The following is a 20,581-nucleotide window of genomic DNA, read 5'->3' on the forward strand; positions in this document are numbered from 1 at the left end:
TACCCCAATACTGGGCTTTTATGGGGCTTCTTTTCCAAGCTGGGCATAAGGTCAGTAATCCTAAAGTAACTTGTCAGGTGTGGGGCCAAACAGTGGTCAGGTGGATCAATATCCTCTGGGGTACCCAAACAGTGTACCCTGGGGAAGGAAATGCCAGGGACTTGACAATTTAAGGGTTGATTATTGCAGTTTAGAACTAATTTGGCCATCCAGCCTGTGCTGCTGGACTGACCTTCATTGTCTTGTTTTTCTCCATACCTCTATTGACCCTTACTGGGGTGATTCATAGGTGTGATTTCCCAATTTAGGCACCATCATGCCTCCCCTAAGTGCTCCCATTGTCCTTTTAAGGGCTTTGTCCAGGTGTGAGGATTGCTTCAGAGAGCTTGACACTCTGGCAAGTCTGAGACATTTTGGGATGTTTCGTAATCTAGCATAAATCTATCAGCCTGGCTGCTTGGTCTCCAGAGGCTGCTGCAGCAAATCCTAAAAAATGTTGGGTGAGACTGTAGGACCCTGTTGGACACTCCTTACCCCTTTGTCCTATTTCCCTCCAAGCTACCAGATCTTTAAGAATACCAATTCTTTGTCACCTGCATCTCTGCTTCTCATCCAGCTAGTGGGTGACATTTGCCCTTGCTATCAGCTTAGTCTGATTATTATATTGAATCACCATTGACTGATCTATAAGGACAATTCCCCAAGGAATGTGTTCCCCTGCTGAATGGGGCAGAGGGAGGCAGGCTCTAATGCTGGACAGGTTGCACATCTTACCAAACCCCTGGGTAAATTCAATTTTCTTCAACACCCCCACCTAAAGATAATGTGATTCCCATAAGTTTTAGATTTCACTGTACATTTCACTGCTCATTTACAGATGTCTTCAGGATTTTCAGCTGCAGGGGTCTGGTGTTTTCCACTGGCCGCTCTGAGTCAGGAGCCCTCTTAATTCAGGTATAATATATCCAAGGAGTTAATCCCTTTCACTTTCACAGCTGTTCTTGTAGTCCACAGAACCAGATAAGGTCCTTTCCATGCTCCTGAAGTGGCTCCAATTTCCAGGTCTTGAACTGTATGTGATCCCCAGGCTGGAATGAATGAACTGGGGTGTCCAGGGCAACAGGTTCTGAGGGAATGATAAACTTTTTTAGCCCATTCAAGGATTTCCCTAATGAAATTAATTATTGTTCCATTTTCTGACTTCCAGCCTGTTTCTTGGACCCAGGGAAGGTTGCAACAGAATACAGACCCCCAAATATCAACTCATATGGGCTCACCTTCAGGTTAGTTTGGGGCTGTACTCTAACTTGTTACAAGGCTAGTGATAACACCCGTGGCCATTTCAAGAAAGTTTCCTGACATATTTTGCTAATTTGTCTTTTTAGGGTTTGATTCATGTGCTCAGCCCTTCCACTGGACTGCAATCTCCATGGAGTGTGTAAATCTCAGTTTATACCCAACTCTTACTAAGCTGCTGAAACACTTCAGATACAAAATGAGGTTCCCTATCAGGTGACATCCCTGTAGGCACTCCAAACTGGGTATGACCTCTTTGTGGAGCACCTTGGTGACTTCCCTGGCCTTGTTGGTGCAGCAGGAGAAACTTCTATTGGGTGTCCAGAGGCTATCTACCAACACTAGGAGATATCTGTCTCCTTGTTGGTGTGGTAGCTCAGAAAAATCAATTTTCCAGTAATCCTCTGGATTGTTTCCTCTTTTAGTGATCCCTGGAGGAGGTCCTTTGGAATTCAAACAATTATTTTTAAGACATTAAATAAAAACAAGTGGGCATTTTTCTGTAATAGATCTGACAATTTTTGTCATATGAGCACTCAGTATCTGAGTCTGCAGACTGTCCACCATAGCATGGATTCCTTTGTGGGTCTGCTGGTGTTTGTCCTTTACAACTTGTAACATCAGTTGTGATGGAACTATGACCTTCTTATAGGGAATTACCAGCCACCCACCCTCTTTATTCTGGGCTTTTAGGTAAGCAGCTAATTTTAAATCTGCCTGACTATACCCAGCTACCTTCTGGAGGTGAAATGGCTTTCTCAGGTATTAATTTCTCAGCTATTAATGCTTGGATGCTTTGTTGTGCAACCTCTCAAGCAGCTTTACCTGCAAGTGTATTTCCCACACAAATTTGGGAATCCCCACACTGGTGTGCCCTGCAGTGTAGCATGGCCACTTTGGGCAGTTGGATAGCATCAAGGAGAAACAGTATTTCTTGTTTTTATTTAATTGGAGAGCCTTGTGCTGTTAATAGACCTCTTTCCCTCCATATACCCTCATGGGCATGGCCAGTGCTAAAAGCATATTTTGAATTGGTCCATATGTTTGGTCTTTTTCCTGCTGCCACTTCCAAGGCTCTCTGTATTGCTATGGGTTCTGCCCTTTGTGCTGAGCTGTCCATGGGCAGCAGGTGCAGCTTCTCTTATTTGGTTGATGAATTTTCTGCATAGCTGGCTTTTCACCTTCTTGCACAAGGCTGCTTCTGTCTGTGAAGGATTCTGCTGGATCTCCAGTGGGTGCATTTTGTAGGTCTGGCCAACCAGCGCAAACCTTCTCAATTTTCTGTAAGCAGTCATGGGTCAGTGGCTCTTCTCCTTGCATTGGGCTGTTCAGGAATTGGACTGGGCTTACTGCTGTGGTTACTTTAATTTCCACATTTTCTGCTCCATTAGAACAGTTTGATGCTTCAGCATTTGGCTCAGGGAAAGCCAATGCCTCCCCTTTCGTCCTGATGCAGCGTGCAAACTGTACACTACTGTCTTTTTTGTCCCAAATTCCTGGCCTCTTGCATGAGAATAGACTCAGCTATGGCTAACAGGCATCAGGGCCACCCATGGCTGACTTGTTCTAGTTGTTTCCAAAAGTGCCCCACAGGCCTCTTGGAGTCTCCTACCTTCTGAGCCTGAGCTCCAAGGGTGAGGGGCTGTTCTTCATGCACAGAAAGTTCAAAAGGTTTGTTAAGTCTGGAAATCCTAAGACAGGTGCAGATATCAGGGCCAGCTTTGGGTTACAGAATGCAAGTTCACCCCCAGGAATCCAAATCAAAAGTCCTTCCAAGGCCTCCTTTAAAAGCTCATATGATGGTTTGACCAAAATTCTGCAATTTGAGACCCACAATCTGCATCATGCAGCTACACCTGAGGATGCTGATAAATCTTGGGCAGTCACAGGTTGGAGTACATGGCAGATGGCTTCTTCTCTGTCCATTCCAAACCTCCACTGTTCTGGTACTGATTCAAATCCTAGGCAGGTAACTTGCTGCTTCATGATTTAAGTTTTTTTCCTGAGACACTTGGTAACCTCCTTGGGCTAGGAAATTTAGAGCACTCGCAGTCAATTCCATACATGTTTCATTAGTTTCAGTTGCTAGTAAGATATCATCAGCATACTGCAGGACCAACCCTTCTGGGTTCTCTTTTTTCCAGACCTCTAATTCTTTTGCCAGTTGGTTCCCAAAAATCATTGGACTGTTTTAAATCCTTGCAGTAACATAGTCCAGGTAAACTGAGTCTTCTGACCAGTTTGGGGGTTTTCCCATTTAAAGGCAAAAATGCCCTGGCTTTGCTTATCAAGAGGTATGCAAAAGAAGGCATCCTTCAAATCTATCACTTTAAACCACCAGTGATTTTCCCTGAAATTTTCTATTAGGCTCTTGATTTTCCTAATTTTAAGGGATGTAATTTCTGCCTTACTTGTCTTGATCCAGTTTTTAGGGTAACACTTACAGGCTGAGCTTGTTGGGAATAGCCTGGAGCTCCACTGGCTCAAACCAGGGATGTTACTGCACTTTCTCCTGCTTCTGGGTATTCCTCCAGAACTGTCTGGTTCTGGTGTTCCCTGCAACATAAAAGTCCTTCCCTTGATGGCTTTAGTCACAGGTACCAATAATTGTATTTTCCCATCTTTAAATACAATCTGAGCCTCTAATTTACTTAACAGGTTTCTTCCTAAAAGAGGAACCAGACATTCAGGCATATATAAAAATCAGTGTATTATCCACTGTTTTCTGAATTTAATGGGGTTAAAGAATGTTCAATTTTCCACTTTTCCTGTTGCACCAACAACATTTACAGTCTCTTGGCTTATTTTTCCCTGGTTTGTATTTAACACCAAGTAAGTGGACAGTGTCTATTAAAAAGTCAATTTTACACTTCCCCAGCTCTATTGTAACCAGGGATTCAGCTGTGGATCCTGTCCCTGGTCCCCTTTATCCCTGGAGCAGGGATAGGTCAGTTCCCTCTGCCCCCATTTGCCTCTGGGAACATTCCTGTTACCAGTGCCCAAACCATCTACAATCTGCACATTTATTCACTCCTGGGGACTCAAACCCCTGTATTGACAAATGGAGGGAGTGCCCACGTGGCACAGAAAAAAAGGGTGAGTAAATGCTAGATATTTAACTGTCCCCCCCCCACCAACAGAACAAAACACCCAAAATTCTATAGAATGGAAAAAACCCACAACAGCTGGTAACATGGTAGGAAAAGGTTTTTAGGGGTTTTTTCCTGTCTCAAGGAAAAAAAAACTAAAAAACAAGGGGTTCATGGAGAAGCTTGACCAAAAGCAGATGGGAACCTGGTGAGTCCCTGGTGTTGGTCTCCTCTTCACAGCAGCTGAAGCAGGTGGATTTGGTGTCCTTTATCTTGCTGGCTCAGCTGTTCTGAGGTCAGGGGCTGAGATGGAGCAGCCTTCTCTGGCCAGTTCTTCTCCCACTGGTCGTTCTCTCTGATCTTAGACCAAAACCAAACTGTACAATTCACTTTGAGGAAAGCTACCAAGTGATCACAGCCTCTCCAAGGTCAGGGAAAGGGAAAAAACTTCTTGGCTGAGCTAACAGAAACCAAGCTAGCCAAGCAAAAAAGAAAAAAAGAATGCAGTCTGCTCAGCACCACGGATGCCTGGGGAGTGATGCTTTGGAAAAACCCAAGGAAGAGGGGCTCACCTTTCCACCCCCCACCAGAGCCTTAAAAGTACGGCAACCATTTTGGGCACAAAACAGATGATCAGGGAATAGATTATAATCATCAAATTGCCCAAGACACTGGTTTACTTTCAAACCAGCACAGCACCAAAAAATTAAGTTACTTGAGTGTAACCAAGGAATAACAATATGGGGTTTTTGCAAGTGTTGCTCATATTTGGATGTAAGAGAAATAGGCATTTTAAATATGCATTGGTGGCCTATTCCAGAAAATAGGGGATACCACTGGCTTAGCAGAAATCAAGCTAGAAAAGCTTAACCCTGTAAATGGAAAGGAATATGCACCTGTAGTTGGGGAATATTTGGACTGTAGTTCCAGGAAAGTTCTCAAAAGGATAGCTGGCTACTCCAGCTTGTTGCCTACATGGTGCTGATTACCATTGTTAGTAGTAGTTGGGTACTAGGTAACTTCAGTTTCACTAGTGATTGCTGCATTTTTGATGTCTATAAGTTTCTTTTCACAGACTGCTATAAGTTTGTTGCTGGCAAATTTTACTGAAAGTTGTTCCCCACTGACCTTTGCCTCTTTCCCCGGGTATAGTTTCTGGGGATCTCCCTGAAACCTGGTTAGTGGGAGGGATAAGGGTGGTAATCTGGGATACGTAAGTTTAGTTGGGTTGTGGTGTACCTGGACCTGTAAGGGTATGGCTTTGAAAAGCAAGGCAGCCTTAGTTGAACTCACAAACCTTCTGAGCCAAACAAGTATGAAAAAATAGATTTGTAAAATTGTCTAACATTCAAGAATGCTGAACCTCACCAAAGAAGACTGTTATATTGAGTGCCTCAGGTTACAATATAAGATGTAATCAAAAGTATGTATTATATCACCATCTTCACAAGCTGTTAAAAGTAGGTGGGGCAGTGTTCTTTATCTCTTCCAGGACTCATCCCTGATAACTCCCTCCAGGGCGTTATCTTCTGTTAATGGGCCATTAAGTGTCCCTTATCAGCACAGCTGATAAAATTCCATCATCCCATTGTGAGATGCTCCGCCCAGGGGGAGGAGCCCAGCATTTCAATCTGGATATAATCTGAGCTGTGGCGCACCACAGGCAGCTTTACCTACTGGACTCCCAGAGGACAAGAGCTACATAAGCACCACTGGACCTTCAGAGGAAGACCAGATCCTTCTCCAAGGATCTCTGCTCCCACAGAACCACAGCTGTCACTGCAGGAGGACTGCAGCCACCATTTAATTGGACTGCTGCCACCACCCTGACCCACAGGGTGTCGTGTTGTATCCTGACTCAGTTCAATCCTTTTCTGCCTTTGTTTTCTAACCAGCAGCACCTGATGGCAGAGGAGAGCAGTGTGTGCAGCTTTGTGTTCAAGAAGCGGGTCCGAGCCGCGGGCGGCAGCCGGCGAAAACGTCCCAGCAGTGAGCAGGACAGCAGTGGGGAGGAGGGCAGCACCGTGGTGAGGAAGAAGCTGCCCAGGGACATCCCCAACCCCATGATCCAGAGGACCAGGCGCTGCATGAGGGAGAGGCCAGAGTATGCACAGAGCAGCAGCGAGGATGAGGATCCTGCCCAGCAGATTGGGGTCACCTACAAATCGACCAGGTCAGCAAAACCTGCTGGCCCAGAAGACATGGGGGCCACAGCAGGGTATGAACTGGACACGGAGAAGGAGAAGGATGCCCAGGCCATCTTTGAGCGCAGCCAAAAAATCCAGGAAGAGCTGAGAGGAAAGGAAGACGATAAAATTTACCGTGGCATTAACAACTATGTGAAGTATGTGAAGCCCAAGGACACATCGATGGGAAATGCCTCCTCAGGAATGGTCAGGAAAGGCCCCATCCGTGCTCCAGAGCACCTGCGGGCCACAGTGCGCTGGGACTACCAGCCTGACATCTGCAAGGACTACAAAGAGACCGGGTTCTGTGGCTTTGGGGACAGCTGCAAGTTCCTGCACGACCGCTCGGACTACAAGCACGGCTGGCAGATGGAACAGGAGCTGGACGAGCGCCGCTACGGCACCAGCGACGATGAGAACTACGAGGTGAGCAGTGGTGAAGAGGAAGTGCCCTTCAAATGCTTCATCTGCAGAGGTTCCTTCAAGAACCCCGTGGTCACCAAGTGTGGGCACTATTTCTGTGAGAGCTGTGCCCTGCAGCACTACCACAAATCCCAGCGCTGCTACATCTGTGGGAAGCAAACCAGCGGCATCTTCAACCCTGCAAGAGAGCTCATGGCAAAATTGGAAAAACACAAAGGGGAGGAAGAAGAGGAGCAACAGTCAGATCATGAAGAGGATCCACAGTAGCAGAACATGTTCTGTACATAATTGAATAACGTTTTTGTAGGAGGAAAAAAACCCCAAAAAACAGAGTGCTGGATGGGTGTATACCCCCCATGTAAGTTTTGGGTGTCCTCATGTTTTTCCATTGCATTCAACCTGACCTAGCATGCTGACAGTTTGTCAGATGCAGAATGTTGTCAACAATGGCAGGACAATCTACCCATCACCCTACTTGGACCCCAAGACTCAAACATTTGAGAAACACCAATAGGAGAAGGAAGTGTGTTTTTAATTGAGATGGTTTTGAGTTGAATAGTTTCTTGTTTGTAGTGTTGAGTTGTAATTTGTAGATATATTTGGGATATGAGGGACTTAAAGATTTTATCTATTTAAGGACATGGGTCACAAACTGAAACTAAGACAAACTGTTTATTCTGTTGTTTTTTCTGACAGTTCTAAAGTTGAATTGTTTCTTGTTTGTAGTGTTAAGTTTTAATTTGTAATTCCCAAGTAGTGAGCTGTAGCATGCTATCCTGGAAGATTGTATTGCTGGTGATCTTGTTTGACAGCTCCTGGATGACACATGGGATACATCCCTGCCTAGGCAGGCTGGGCTTGTCCACTTGGGTGGAAAGCCTTATTTGAACTGAGCTTATCATCAGTGACATCATGCTGGCTTTGTCATCTTGTCACATTGCAGCTGGTCTGAAACCCAGCCATCCTAGAAGAAAAGAAGTCCCTGGGTGAACAAGGATAAGGCTGGATTCAAATCTACACAGGGACCCTCAGCCAAAGTCATTCAGCCCTAAATGCTGATGTGTGATTAGCCAGAGAGCTGGATGGTGCTAAGACCTCAATGAATCACATGTGTAAGCTTGGGAAATTTGCAGCTCCTATAAAAGGAGCTGTGAGAATAAACTTGAGGCTGTTTGTCACAAGGACCTTTGAGAGTTGTGTCGTTTGTATGTCTCTGATGAATGACCCCACCATAATACTGTCTGCAAAGGGCCCTGCAGAGGATGGCAAAGAACACTTTGCCCTTTTTAAACAGAGAAAGGGGGAACTGTCACAGCCACAGCTGGCCTGTGGGCTGTACAGATAGATTGGCCATAACAGACCTTAACTTGACCAGCCTAGCTGTTACAAAGTAGAAGTAAATGACTGTCCAGGATAAGACAATCATAGGATGGATTTAACTCAAGCAGGGACCCCAACCAATCTCATTCAAGCCTCAATACAGACTGCTAAGTCTGCAGTGAGGCCAGTGAGCTGGGTGGTGTTAAGACCTTGACCAATCAGATGTGTAAGCACAGAAATTTTGAAACCCCTATAAAATAATTATTGAGAATTTATTGATATTATTTGTAAGTTTAACAAATTGGCATAATTGACAAGAATCCCCAGTTAGAAGTACAGTTACTGAAGAAATTCCCCCTCTTGGTTTGGCCCCCTACTGAAACCTCCCCTTTGCTTCTAGCTCCACATTGTTTACATCTAAATACATGGGAAAGGAAAGTGGAATGGCTTTTGTTCACAGAAGAAGCAAGATTAGAATAGGATTCCAGGAATGTGTTTATCTAACAAAATACTAGAATTAGCTGAAGGAACTATATAACTATACAGTAATAGTCTACAGAGCTACACATATATGAAAAACATGTAAAAAGCAAAAATCTTTTGGCATCAATGGTAAAATTGGATAATGAAAAAATATATTAGTGATGGTATAATTTACTACCCTCTATTAAATATATGTCTGGAGTTACATAAGTGAATATCAAAAGTGGTTTTGAGTCTCGGTGCCAGGTTAAAAGCATAAAGTTGTTGTCATTGAGTAAGAAATGACACAGACTCACCAGAGGGTTGGTTTGCATGAAGGGTGTGTCTTTACTTCAGATCCTGTTTTATACATTGTTCCGATACAGATAGACCTGTCTGGTCAATTAATCACTACATTCCACCTGATTGGCTAATTTATAAGACACCTTTCTAATAAACAATCTTTGAGAAAAACAAGAAAACAGAGTCAGAAAAAAACACCTGCAGGTTGTTTATGATAAGCTATCATCATTTATCTTCAACACTCTAAAGTCTCACAAGCCAATTCTGGGAAAACTTATCTAGTTTTCTTGCTCTCTGACCAGCCTGTGACATCCACAGGTCCCCCTTTTTGTTTAAATCGTCTGTGGGGTTCTTTGCAGAAAGGAGAACAAACAGAGCTGCAGAGGTTCCTGTTGCAGTTGCTAGTTATCAATCAGAACCTCAATTGGACGCCAATTTAAAATGGTCAGAGAGATTGGATCTTGTGATTCCCTCTTACTTCCCTCTTAAGAAATACACTATTAATCCTAAAATCAGTTACTTATTCTAATACAATATCAATACTAAGTCTAATATATTAACAACTTATCATTAATTTGTTGAAAGAGCTGACAGTCTTAGTCTGTCAACAGTCCTTTTCAGAAAGAAAGGATGGAATGTTCACTCCCCACTTGTGGAGGGGCCATCTGATTGATGGTTGACATCTTGATCATCACTCGGAGGTTGCCTGTTGGCCACATTCTGTCTTTGGTGTCACAAATCAGGGTGGACACACCTCACAGGTACCCATCATACTCCAGTACCTGTGGAAACACATGCATACCCACGGCCCCAAGTGTCATACAACAGGGACACTTCTTTGTCAGTTAGTCCCAAGTAAGGACACAACCAGCTGATGACACCCATCAATTTCTGGGCATCATTCAAGCTCTTAATAGAATCTGAGAATTGCACCTCCTGATGCTGAATAGTTTGGTCAAGAATTTTGACTGCCAGATATTTCAAAGGAGGGTGCTGCTGAACCTTCTCTGGGGCCACCTGCAGCCCATAAGAATGCAGAGCAGTGAACAGCTGAGGCTGTACCCTCAGCAACTCATCCTGGGGGTGCTGCCACCAGGATGCTGTCCATGTAATGATAACAAATGCATGAGGAAACTGCTTGTGGACTCCAGACAAGGCCTGAGCCACATACCACTGACAGATAGTCAGGCTATTGTGACAGCAAAACCTGTGGCAAAGCCTTCCATTTGAGACAGAGTAGAAATTCTCCAGAGTAGAAGTCCATTTTGATTTAGGTGAAATGTACATCTTTGAGTTAAGTCTGTAGTTTGAAGCCTGTAGTCTGTAGCCTGACTTCAAGGCCTAGGCTCAGGGATTCAATGAAGGACAGAGATAAGGGGGGGAGATCGAGAGACTGCTGTGAAAGCAGGTCAGCCTGACCTAGGAATTCTTTCTGATAAAGAAGAACTAGTGGCAAATGTCATGGGAAATTTGTAAAAATGAAGATGTATGAACCTATTGTGAAGCTGTATGCATATGTATTTGAGAGGGGGATAAAAAGAGACCTAAGTTCCCAGAGGTATGCATGTCTTTTAAGGAGAGTAATCTCCGCATGCGTCCGGCACTGTAATAATAAACATACTGGCTTTACAACTTTCACAAAGTTGTGGAGTTTTTTGCTATTTCTGCAAAACACATTGATATCTCTGCACAGGTTCAGCATTGTTGACTGAAGGCACTGTGAAGGCAAACTTTGGTTTGTCATCAGGATGCAAAGGAATTGTGAAAAAAAAATTCTTCAAATCAATGATCAAGACTTCCCATCCAGCAGGGAGCATGGTGGGTGAGGGCATACCAGGCTGCAGTGCCCCCCTGCTTTCTATCACTGCATTAATTTTTCAGAGTTCCTGTAACAGCCTCCATTTCCCAGATTTTTTTCTTTATCACAAAGACAGGAGTATTCCAGGGAGTCGTAGAAGGCTCAGTGTATCCTTGTTGCAGTTGCTTCTGAACCAGCTCACGAAGGGTGACTAATTTTTTCTTTTGTCTGGGGCCACTGGTGAACACAAATGGGTTTGTCCACCAGACACCATAAAAGCAGCATAGGATATCTTCTGCCCTTCAGTGCAGGGGCCCCAATTAAAAATCCATCCCACTTCTGGCTGCCAGTACATCCCACTCCCAAAGATTGATTGGAGCTGGAGTGACATAGGGCTGAACTGCAGCTGTCTGCCCCTTTGTGTTGCTGATCAGCACAGACCGTTGGCTCACCAAGGTATGTGCCACATCCCCCAGCCCTTTGATGCCAAACCTATGGGAGCCAAAGGCCATGAAGGAGGCCATCCAGAGAGGGAGACCGCTGTCACATCAGTCCCTGTATTGAGCAAACCTTGGAGCTTGATCTGAGGTGGGCTGGCACCCAGTAGAATAACAGTACATGTCATCTGTGGTAGCTGAGGAGAAACATCTGCAGAGCAGAAGTCCTGTGGATTCAAAGCCATCATTCCCATAAGTCTGCTGGACAGTCCTGGGGATGCATGACTGAAAAGGCACAAGTTGAGCAATCCGAGTCCCTGCTGGAATAGTGATCGGGGGGTATGCATGAAAGCTGTAGCACAAATTTGACCTGAAAAGCCAGAGTCAATGACTCCTGGGTGCACAAAGATTCCTTAGTGGGTGACACTAGATCTTCCCACTAGCAGTGCGCCCAGTCCTTGTCCCAAAGGTCTGAACATCCAAAGAAAAATTGTATTCACTACAGGATTCTAAAATAACTATGTTGGTGGTAAGTGCATCCACACCAGCGGAGCCTGGGTGATGCCTCTGAGCTGACTGGGCAGGCCTGAGCCAGCACCATGCCCTGAGGAATCACTTGTGTCAGGGCACAATTCCCCTGTGCTCATTGTCCCGTTCCCGGGTCTGCCAAAGGCTGGCCATTGGCATGAAATTTAGCCTTGCATTGCTCAGCAAAATGACCTGGCCTTAGGCATCTAGTGCACAAGAGGGAGGCACCCAGCCATGTTGGATTGCATGTTCCTTGCCTTCCCTTGCCCTTATTTTTGCTCTTCTGTTGTCCACCCTCTAAGGGTATCTGGTCTGGCTGTAAGGGAGCCATCAGAGCAGGCACTGTGTGGCCTTCAGAACCTACCCAGGCACATGCATTGACCATGTCTACTAGTGATGGGTCGCCTGGAAGAGCAGCTATGATCCTCTTGCACTGACTGTTCGCATTGCACTGGGCTAACTGCTTGCATAACTTCTGCCTTAAGGCATCATCCTCAATCTGCTTCTCAAGGGCATCAGCAAGCTTCCTGACAAATGGCAGAAAACGTTCATCTTCTCCCTGAGTTATTGCCGCAAATGCTGGCCCAGGGGAGGCCAATTCAATAGTTCTTAACAATGCACGAAATCCTGCCCTTTGACTCTGCTCAAGAACGGCAGAGTCCCAGGTAGCCTCAAAATTAGAACTGTAAGAGGCCTGTTCTCCGAGGAGAACGTCCACCCCCACCTGAAACCTAGGATCTCTCTGAGGCAAAAGCTTGTTGCCTGCTGCAGCCCTTTCAGCAGCCTCCCTCCAGTACTTCAAAAAAATATCAAATAGCACAGGCTCGAACAGTACCTTAGCTATATGTCTAATATCAGATGGAAAAAGCAGGCCTGAGTTTAGCACTCTGAGAGTCTGCAAAACTTGCGCAGAGCCAAGGCCATATTCTTCAACATCATGTAGCAAATCTCGGGCCACCTCCCAGTCAATCCCATTATGCCTGACAGTGTGTACTGAATTTGAGACAGCTTTAGAGGAACAGGAGGGGGAAGCTGGCAGGGAGTGTGACGTTGGCTGGACCAAAGACCTGACGGCAGGTGCTGATGATGGGCGTGGCTGGGACATCTCTGCAGACTCCGTGGCTGATGACAAGGGAGCTGATGGAGCAGCCAGTGTGGTTGTGACAACTGCTGATGGTGGGGATGGCTCCGTCCTCACCGCGATGTTGGTGGCAGATCTTGAGTCAGGAACTGCAGCTCCTGCCACTCGTGAGAGAGTCAGTCCCTGGCATGCAGGGGAGATGAAGGTGAGGCTTGGCAGGGCCAAGTGGCTTTTGGGGCAGTGCCAGGCTGTCCCCCTGCTCCTGACAAAAAAAGACGGGCATCACCAGCAGGAAAACTTATCTAGTTTTCTCACTCTCTGACCAGGCTGTCACATCCACATAAAATGCAATTGTATGGTGAATTCTAAAGTATTTGGTGCACAAAACCATTTGGTTTTAGTTGCAAAAGCTAAATCAAGGGGTTTGGTTTGGGGATTAGGGTTCCTTCTAAATTTAATTTGTTATAAGGGCTATACCAAATCTTATAATTGCCTGGGTGAATTGTGAATTTTGCAGCTATGGTTTTGTGGGGTTGAAGTCCCCCCTTTTTGTGTGGTTTGTATGGACCTGCCAGAATTGGCAGGTCTGAGTCCTGAAGCCAGTTCTGCAGCTCTTGCCTCGTGGGATTTAGTCCCCTCTGTGCTGTTTAAGTAAAAGAGAGGGAAAAAAAAGGAATTGCATTATTGAGTTCTGCAGATTATACTGTGATTTTGTTTCTTATGAGCATATGTGTCTGCATGTGAATAGGAATAGGTTGTGTGTGTTTAGTCTCAGCATTATATAAAAATTGGAAGAGGAACGCCTGTTACATAAAAGAACATTTGTTGAAAAATTGTCTTAGGTTGCAATGCAAGATGTAACCAAATGCATGTATCCTGTTACCATCTGTTAAAACCAGGTGGGGCAGGGTTCTTTATCTCTTCCAGGACTCATCCCTGATAACTCCCTCCAGGGGGTTATCTTCTGTTAATGGGCCATTAAGTGTCCCTTATCAGCACAGCTGATAAAATTCCATCATCCCATTGTGAGATGCTCCACCCAGGGGGAGGAGCCCAGCATTTCAATCTGGATATAATGTGAGCTGTGGAACAGCACAGGCAGCCTTTTCCACTGGATTCCCAGAGGAAGACTGGGCCCATCTACAGCACCACTGGACCTCCTGAGGAAAACTTCCCCCTTCTCCAGGATCCCTGCTCCACCAGAACCACTGCAGGAGAGCTGAGCCACCATTGAATGGGACTGTGCCACCACCCTGACCCACAGGGTGTCAGCTTGTATTCTGACTCTGTCAGTGCTTTTTGTACTGCTGCATTTTATTTTAATCTTCCTAGTAAAGACCTGTTATTCCTATTCTCAAATCTCTTCCTGAGAGCATGGCAGTGCTGCTGGAGACCACAGTGGGTGACCTGGTCATCGACCTGTACACAGAGGAGCGGCCTCGAGCATGTCTGAATTTCCTGAAGCTCTGCAAGATCAAGTACTACAACTATTGTCTTATTTATAATGTCCAACGGGATTTTATTATACAAACTGGTGACCCCACGGGAACTGGCCGTGGAGGGGAATCCATATTTTGTCAACTGTATGGTGATCAAGCCAGATTTTTTGAGGCAGAAAAGGTGCCCAGAATCAGGCACAAGAAGAAGGGAACAGTGTCAATGGTGAGCAATGGAAGTGATCAGCATGGATCACAGTTCCTCATTACCACAGGGGAAAACCTGGATTACCTTGATGGTGTACATACAGTATTTGGAGAAGTGACAGAAGGCATGGATGTATTGAAGACAATTAATGAAACCTTTGTAGATAAGGATTTTATCCCATATCAGGATATCAGGATAAATCATACAGTAATTTTAGAAGATCCCTTTGATGATCCACCTGGCTTGTGTGTTCCTGATCACTCACCAGAACCTACAAAGGAACAGCTCAACAGTGGCAGAATAGGAGCAGATGAAGAAATTGATGACATGAAAGGACGGCCTGCAGATGAAATAGAAGAAGTTCAGGCAGAAAAAGAAGCAAAAACTCATGCTATTCTTCTGGAAATGGTGGGAGACTTACCAGATGCAGACATCAAGCCACCAGAAAATGTGCTGTTTGTTTGTAAACTGAATCCTGTGACCAGAGGTGAAGACCTGGAGATAATATTTTCACGATTTGGTCCCATTAAAAGTTGTGAAGTGATCCGAGACTGGAAGACTGGTGAATCTCTCTGTTATGCTTTCATTGAGTTTGAAAAGGAGGAAGACTGTGAGAAAGCCTACTTCAAAATGGACAATGTGCTGATTGATGACAGACGGATACATGTGGATTTTAGCCAGTCTGTTGCAAAGGTTAAATGGAAAGGAAAAGGTGGGCGATATACCAAGGAAGATTTCAAGGACTATGAGAAGGAATGTGACAAACCTTCGAAATTTGCTCTGAAAGAAAAAGTAAAACCAAAGCGAGATGCCAAGTATGACCTCGTGCTGGATGAGGTTATAGAGGAGTCTCACACAAGTCAGTCACACTTGGCTAAAAAACAGAAGAAGAAGCACCACCACTTTGAAGAAGATGACAAGAGGACCAAAAAATCTAAGGAGTCTGACCAAAAGCATGAAGAATGCTGTAGGGAGAGGACCAAAGTTGAGAAGAGAGACAGGCATTGGAGTCGCAGCCGTTATAAGGAGAGAGATTACACTTACAGTAGACAAAAAAACACGTACAGATGAAGGAAAAAGCAAAGGGGAACTAAAATAATAAATTTACCTTTTTTCTTTAAAAAACCCAAAAAACAAAAACAAACAAACAACAAACCAGAGCTTCAGCAGCCAAGCCTCAGTCTGTAGGCAGAAACATTCTCTTGTAATTTTAAGTTGTTTCCTAAGGTTCTGTCTGTTAAATCACTGTCTCCATTCATAGGAAGGAGACCTGTTGTTACCAGTTACTGTGTGTTTTGATCTGTCCCCTGTTCATGGGGAAGATTACCTCTTGTGAAGTCATGTTCCTCACTGATATTAATAAAGGTTTGCTTGTACGTATTTAGGGAAAGCCTCCCAGTCAAGGCTTAGGCCTGGGCTAAGCCCTGGCCCTGGCTGGTTGAGAATTATGCCATCAGACCCAGAGGATTGTACTAAAAATGTAATCAAGTCACTTTGACTTGCTGATTTCATCTTATAAATGCTGGATCCCCTTTTGAGGTAAACTTGGAAACCTTTCCTGGGAAAGGTTCTCCAGGTCCTCCCTGTGAAATGGGGAGGATCCTCTCCCCTGTGGAGAGGGTCCTGCTGGAAGTTGCCAGACACCTGAACAATGTGTGATCACCCTGTATAGGGGCATTAAGAAAGCATGTAGCTGACGTGGCAACGTGTGATAGGTCCCTTAGAGTAAAACACCATATAAGGAAATACTGTGTCTTGAAGAAGTGTATAAAAATGTCTTGTTTCTCTCAATAAACATCTCAGTATCACTGTGGGTCTGAGTCCATTCCTTGGTCAATACACACACTGGAATAACAGAAGAACTGTTATTCCTTTTCTCATATCTTTGCCTAAAAGCCCCTTATTTTCAAAATTATAACAATTCAGAGGGAAGGGTGTGTAGTGGTTTTGGTTTGCCAATGGGATTTGACAGCCCCTGGGCAAGATGACTTGCAGCTTATGGCAGGAGTTGCTCCCAGGGCCTGGTGGTTGAGCAAGGCCCAGCCCTGTCAGGCTGCTAAGGCAGCTAAGCCTTCATGGTTAGAGCAAGAACACAAGCTCCCAAAAAAGACATTGAGTGATGTCAAGGTCAACATCTCCAGCTAATGAACTTGATCCTACCTAAACAACATGATTCCTGAGTCTCAGCTATTTGGACTTTAGAACAATGGTCAATTATTTCTATTTCTCCAAGAGACATTGGACATTATCTTTTGTCTTCCCATGCTGCGAGATCCTGTATCAGTGACATGATTTGATTTATTAAATTTTATGGATTTTAACTGGTCTTTTTTGTATCTTATCCCATATCTAATAGATAGCCAGTAACAGCCTTAATAAGATACAAGCTGCTTGAAAACCAGAACAAAAGAGAGATAGAGAAATTATAAAAGAGAGACCTCATAAAATCAGGCCTTGCTTTGCTAAATTAGCTGGCCTGTCACTTCTAAGAGGAGCTAAGTAGCTTGCAAGTTCCCATGTGAAAACATTTGAGAATGAGTGTTTGTTAACACAACCATCTATTCCTAGGGTGAAAAACAAGTGGTTGTCAGAGACTGGAAAGATTGATGTCCAGGCTGATGGCCTTATGAAAATTGAAATGTTGTATCTGATTCTCAATATGTAAGCAATTGAGCTTGTAGTTTAGATTGTGCTGTTCTGAAAGAGGTAAATAAAAAGGAATTGTTTTATTTGCTGAGAACATTATCGCATACTTTATGCCAACAAACTGCACCATTTTATATTCTTCATTTTTATAGTCATACCAGCTTGCCTGGGTTCATTGTAGAAGGAAATGACTGTGCAGATAACAGTCCCAGTGTGGGCTGCCTTGGTACCAGATACATTACACCAGGCAATTCAGTCACATCAGTTTTTCCATCAATGGGCTCATGCCCTACGACCTCAATTCCATCTTACATCTGCAGCAGCACATGATACCATTGCCTCGTGCTCTGATTCTCAGCAACATGCCACCATAACCCAGGATGGGTCAAACCCCAGAGGGCTACAAGCTCTTCAGCTGTGGCAATCTGACATTACTCATGTTTCAGAATTTGGTCCCTTAAATATGTTCCTGTTTCTGTGGACGCCTACTCTGAGGCCTGTTGGGCCTCTGTGGTGTGGACATGCAGATTTAGATACAAGGAAGAAATTTTTTTAGACTGAGGGTGGTGAAACCCTGGAACAGATTACCCAGCGAGGCTGTAGATGGTCAATCTGTCCTTCTTCCAGCCAGGATTGGTAATTTTTGCAGTAGCATGATAGCCATGTGGCCAGGACCCAGAGGTTATTCTCTCCCACCTTACATCATTGGCAGGGGGAAGGAGGACAAGGGGTCATTTCTGCTCGAATAAGCATAGCAGAGAGAGTGTGGTGGCTTGGTTCCAAGCCAAGGGGAGCACGTTCAATGTGAATTATTTTCCCCCCCAAAGGCCAGAATGAACAGGGGATGGGCAAGAGGTTGGTAGGAAACACATCCAGGACAGCTGACCCTAACAGACCAAAGGGATATTCCCTTTGGAGTCACAGAATGGCTGAGGTTGGAAGGGACCTCCAGAGATTAAGTGAGGACTTAAAGAGCACAGTTGCCTGTCCTAAACACTGTCAAGATCACAGTGGAAGGAACTTGCCATAAGATGAACCACAGTAGGAACTTGAGATAAGCACAGAAGAGAGAAATTGTGACAGAAAGGTGCTCATGCCAGGCCTGGCAGAGGTGACATCTGGTTAGCACAGGCAAACAACATTGAATATATATTCCAAATTAAATTCATTGCCTCTGATGTTAGCATGCAATAAACATAGCATATTAACAAAGAAATTTTGATTCCTCTCTGTGGCCTTAAAAAGGCCATCATGATGAACAAATAGTTCCCCAAGTGTGGAAATAGATACAGGGTAAAGTACAACATCCATGTGAATACATCAGGCATCATGTGTATTTGTGTACCCCAATACACAAATGCTTTAGAAAAAAATTGCAATTCCAACTTCTCTCTCTCGCCTCACACTGAGTGCCAAAAGATATGCTGGTTTCTAAGTAAACTGGTGGGAGAATAAGCCCCACTCAATGACATTGAGAGAGATTTCAGGCTGGAGTTACCTGTATCAGAGACTGGGAAAGGTGATCTCTTCAGAGACATCTTGGGAGCTTGGAATGTGTGTAGGGGATGGGTCAGACCTTGCTCTGGTGAGGTGCTGCCCTGTCCCCATACACAGCAGCTCCACAGACAGGCTGAGAGAGTTGGGGGTGCTCTGGGGAGACCTTGCAGCTGCCTTCCAGTGCATTAAAGAAACCAACAAGAAGCCTGGAGAGGGATTTTTTGCCAGGGCATGTACTGACAGGACAAGGGTAAATGACCTTAAGCAGAAGTTCTACAACAGCGGGCTGGAACTAGATGATCTTTAAGGTCCATTCCAACCCTAATCATTCCATGATTCTCTTAAAAAATTTGTAAATATAAAGTGTATCTGGGCATAAATAAAATACATGTACAATGTAAAGTTGTGCCCAGGTGCACTGACCAACCACAGAAGGGAACAGAGGCCACACAGGTGCAATGCACAAATATGAGGGGTATAAAAGGTTGGGCTAAAGAACAAGAAGGGCAGATGCTTGAAGCCTTCTGAAGTGATATGATGTTACTGTGTGTGGGTTGAAGCCTTCTGAAGTGGAATGATGTTACTCTGTATGGGTTGAAGCTTTCTGATATTGTATGGTGACACTGTGTGTTGTGGCTGTCTCAACTGCGACATATACACACATATATGCCCACTGTCTTGTTACCCTATAAGCAGTGGTCCAAAATGGGACCTTGTGAGCCCTTCTGGACTGCAGAGGCTGTGACCAGCAACCTCCCTCTGAGTGGGGCCTCTCAGTGAGTGAACTCTCAAGTTTACTGCTCTCAGAGAATCCCTGATGAATCCGTGGCTGCGACTCTCACTCCTCAAGGCTCGAGGAGATAAAAAGATAAGGCATTTGTCACAGACATCCTTTCACTAAAAATCCTTTCTTTAGGATTTTTCCTTCTGAGAAGCTGAGAGGCCTCAGAGACAGAATGTAAACTGGTTATCTGCTGCTGTGGAATGCAACAGGCCCACCTGTGATTTGCCCATCTTGGATGTGTATAATTAATGGCCAATCAAGGATCAAGCTATCTCGGACAGAGTCCAAGAGAGCTGCCTTTGTTATCCTTATTCTATTCTTAGCTTAGCTACCATCTGAGAAAACCCTATCCTTCTTTTTCGTATAGTTATAATGTAATATATATATATAATAAAATAATAAATCAAGCCTTCTGATCATAGAGTCAACATTCTTGTCTCTTCCCTCATCCAAGAACCCCTGTGAACACAGTCACAGGCATCTGAAGTGAATATTTCACTGCCTTTGAGGGGAATTTTTTGCAGTTACCTTGTACAGACTCTTTATGTCTGTGTGCATGCAAGTGTGCCTATGCTATAGTAAATGTGGGAGAAATGCTTTCCACAGCTACAGCTGCTCTGAAGTTGCACAGGTAAATTTGGCCATAACAGAATCCCAATTTGGCTAGCCTGGTTTGTAAACCAGTCCCCAGGTGAGGCAATGATAGGTTCTCCTGCTGGAAAATATATAAGTTTAAAAAATTTTTATGTAACTTCAACCAGGGTTATTCACCTTTGCCCTGGGGGAAGGGAACTGAAGCTTCTTTCCAGGGCACTGTTTATCTGTGTGAGGCCTGATGAACTCAGCATATCAACAGACTGGGAATAGCCCCAAAGAAATAAAGGCCCTCAACAGAACATCAGCAGCCATTTAGGAACATCTACCCCAGACTCTGCCTCTGGCACAGTTGGAGATACCTCCTGAAAAGCCTGATAAGAAAATCAAGGAATGAAAATCTAATTAACATCAGAAAGAAAGAAATCCAGATCCAATAGGCCACCAAATATAAGAACTTTGCAACCTGGGACTAATGAATGCCGTCTGAATT

General features: G+C 44.5%; 1 protein-coding gene and 1 pseudogene across 1 annotated transcript; both read left to right on the plus strand.

The window, feature by feature from the left end:
* The first annotated feature begins 6,289 nt into the window (after window positions 1-6,289).
* LOC139588642 (E3 ubiquitin-protein ligase RNF113A-like) lies at window positions 6,290-7,261 on the plus strand. Its single transcript, XM_071424261.1, has one exon. The coding sequence runs from the start codon at window positions 6,290-6,292 to the stop codon at window positions 7,259-7,261; it is 972 nt and encodes a 323-aa protein (XP_071280362.1).
* Window positions 7,262-14,297: 7,036 nt separating this feature from the next.
* Window positions 14,298-15,729, plus strand: LOC139588643 (peptidyl-prolyl cis-trans isomerase-like 4 pseudogene; annotated as a pseudogene).
* Window positions 15,730-20,581: the final 4,852 nt, after the last annotated feature.

Source organism: Agelaius tricolor, unplaced genomic scaffold (assembly GCF_023055355.1).
Source record: "Agelaius tricolor isolate 1412-34295 unplaced genomic scaffold, bAgeTri1.0.p SCAF_3, whole genome shotgun sequence".
Taxonomy (NCBI): Eukaryota; Metazoa; Chordata; class Aves; order Passeriformes; family Icteridae; genus Agelaius; species Agelaius tricolor.

Bases quoted from the DNA above. Each gene is read 5' to 3' on its own strand.
- LOC139588642 (XM_071424261.1), top strand. From the start codon at position 6,290: ATGGCAGAGGAGAGCAGTGTGTGCAGCTTTGTGTTCAAGAAGCGGGTC.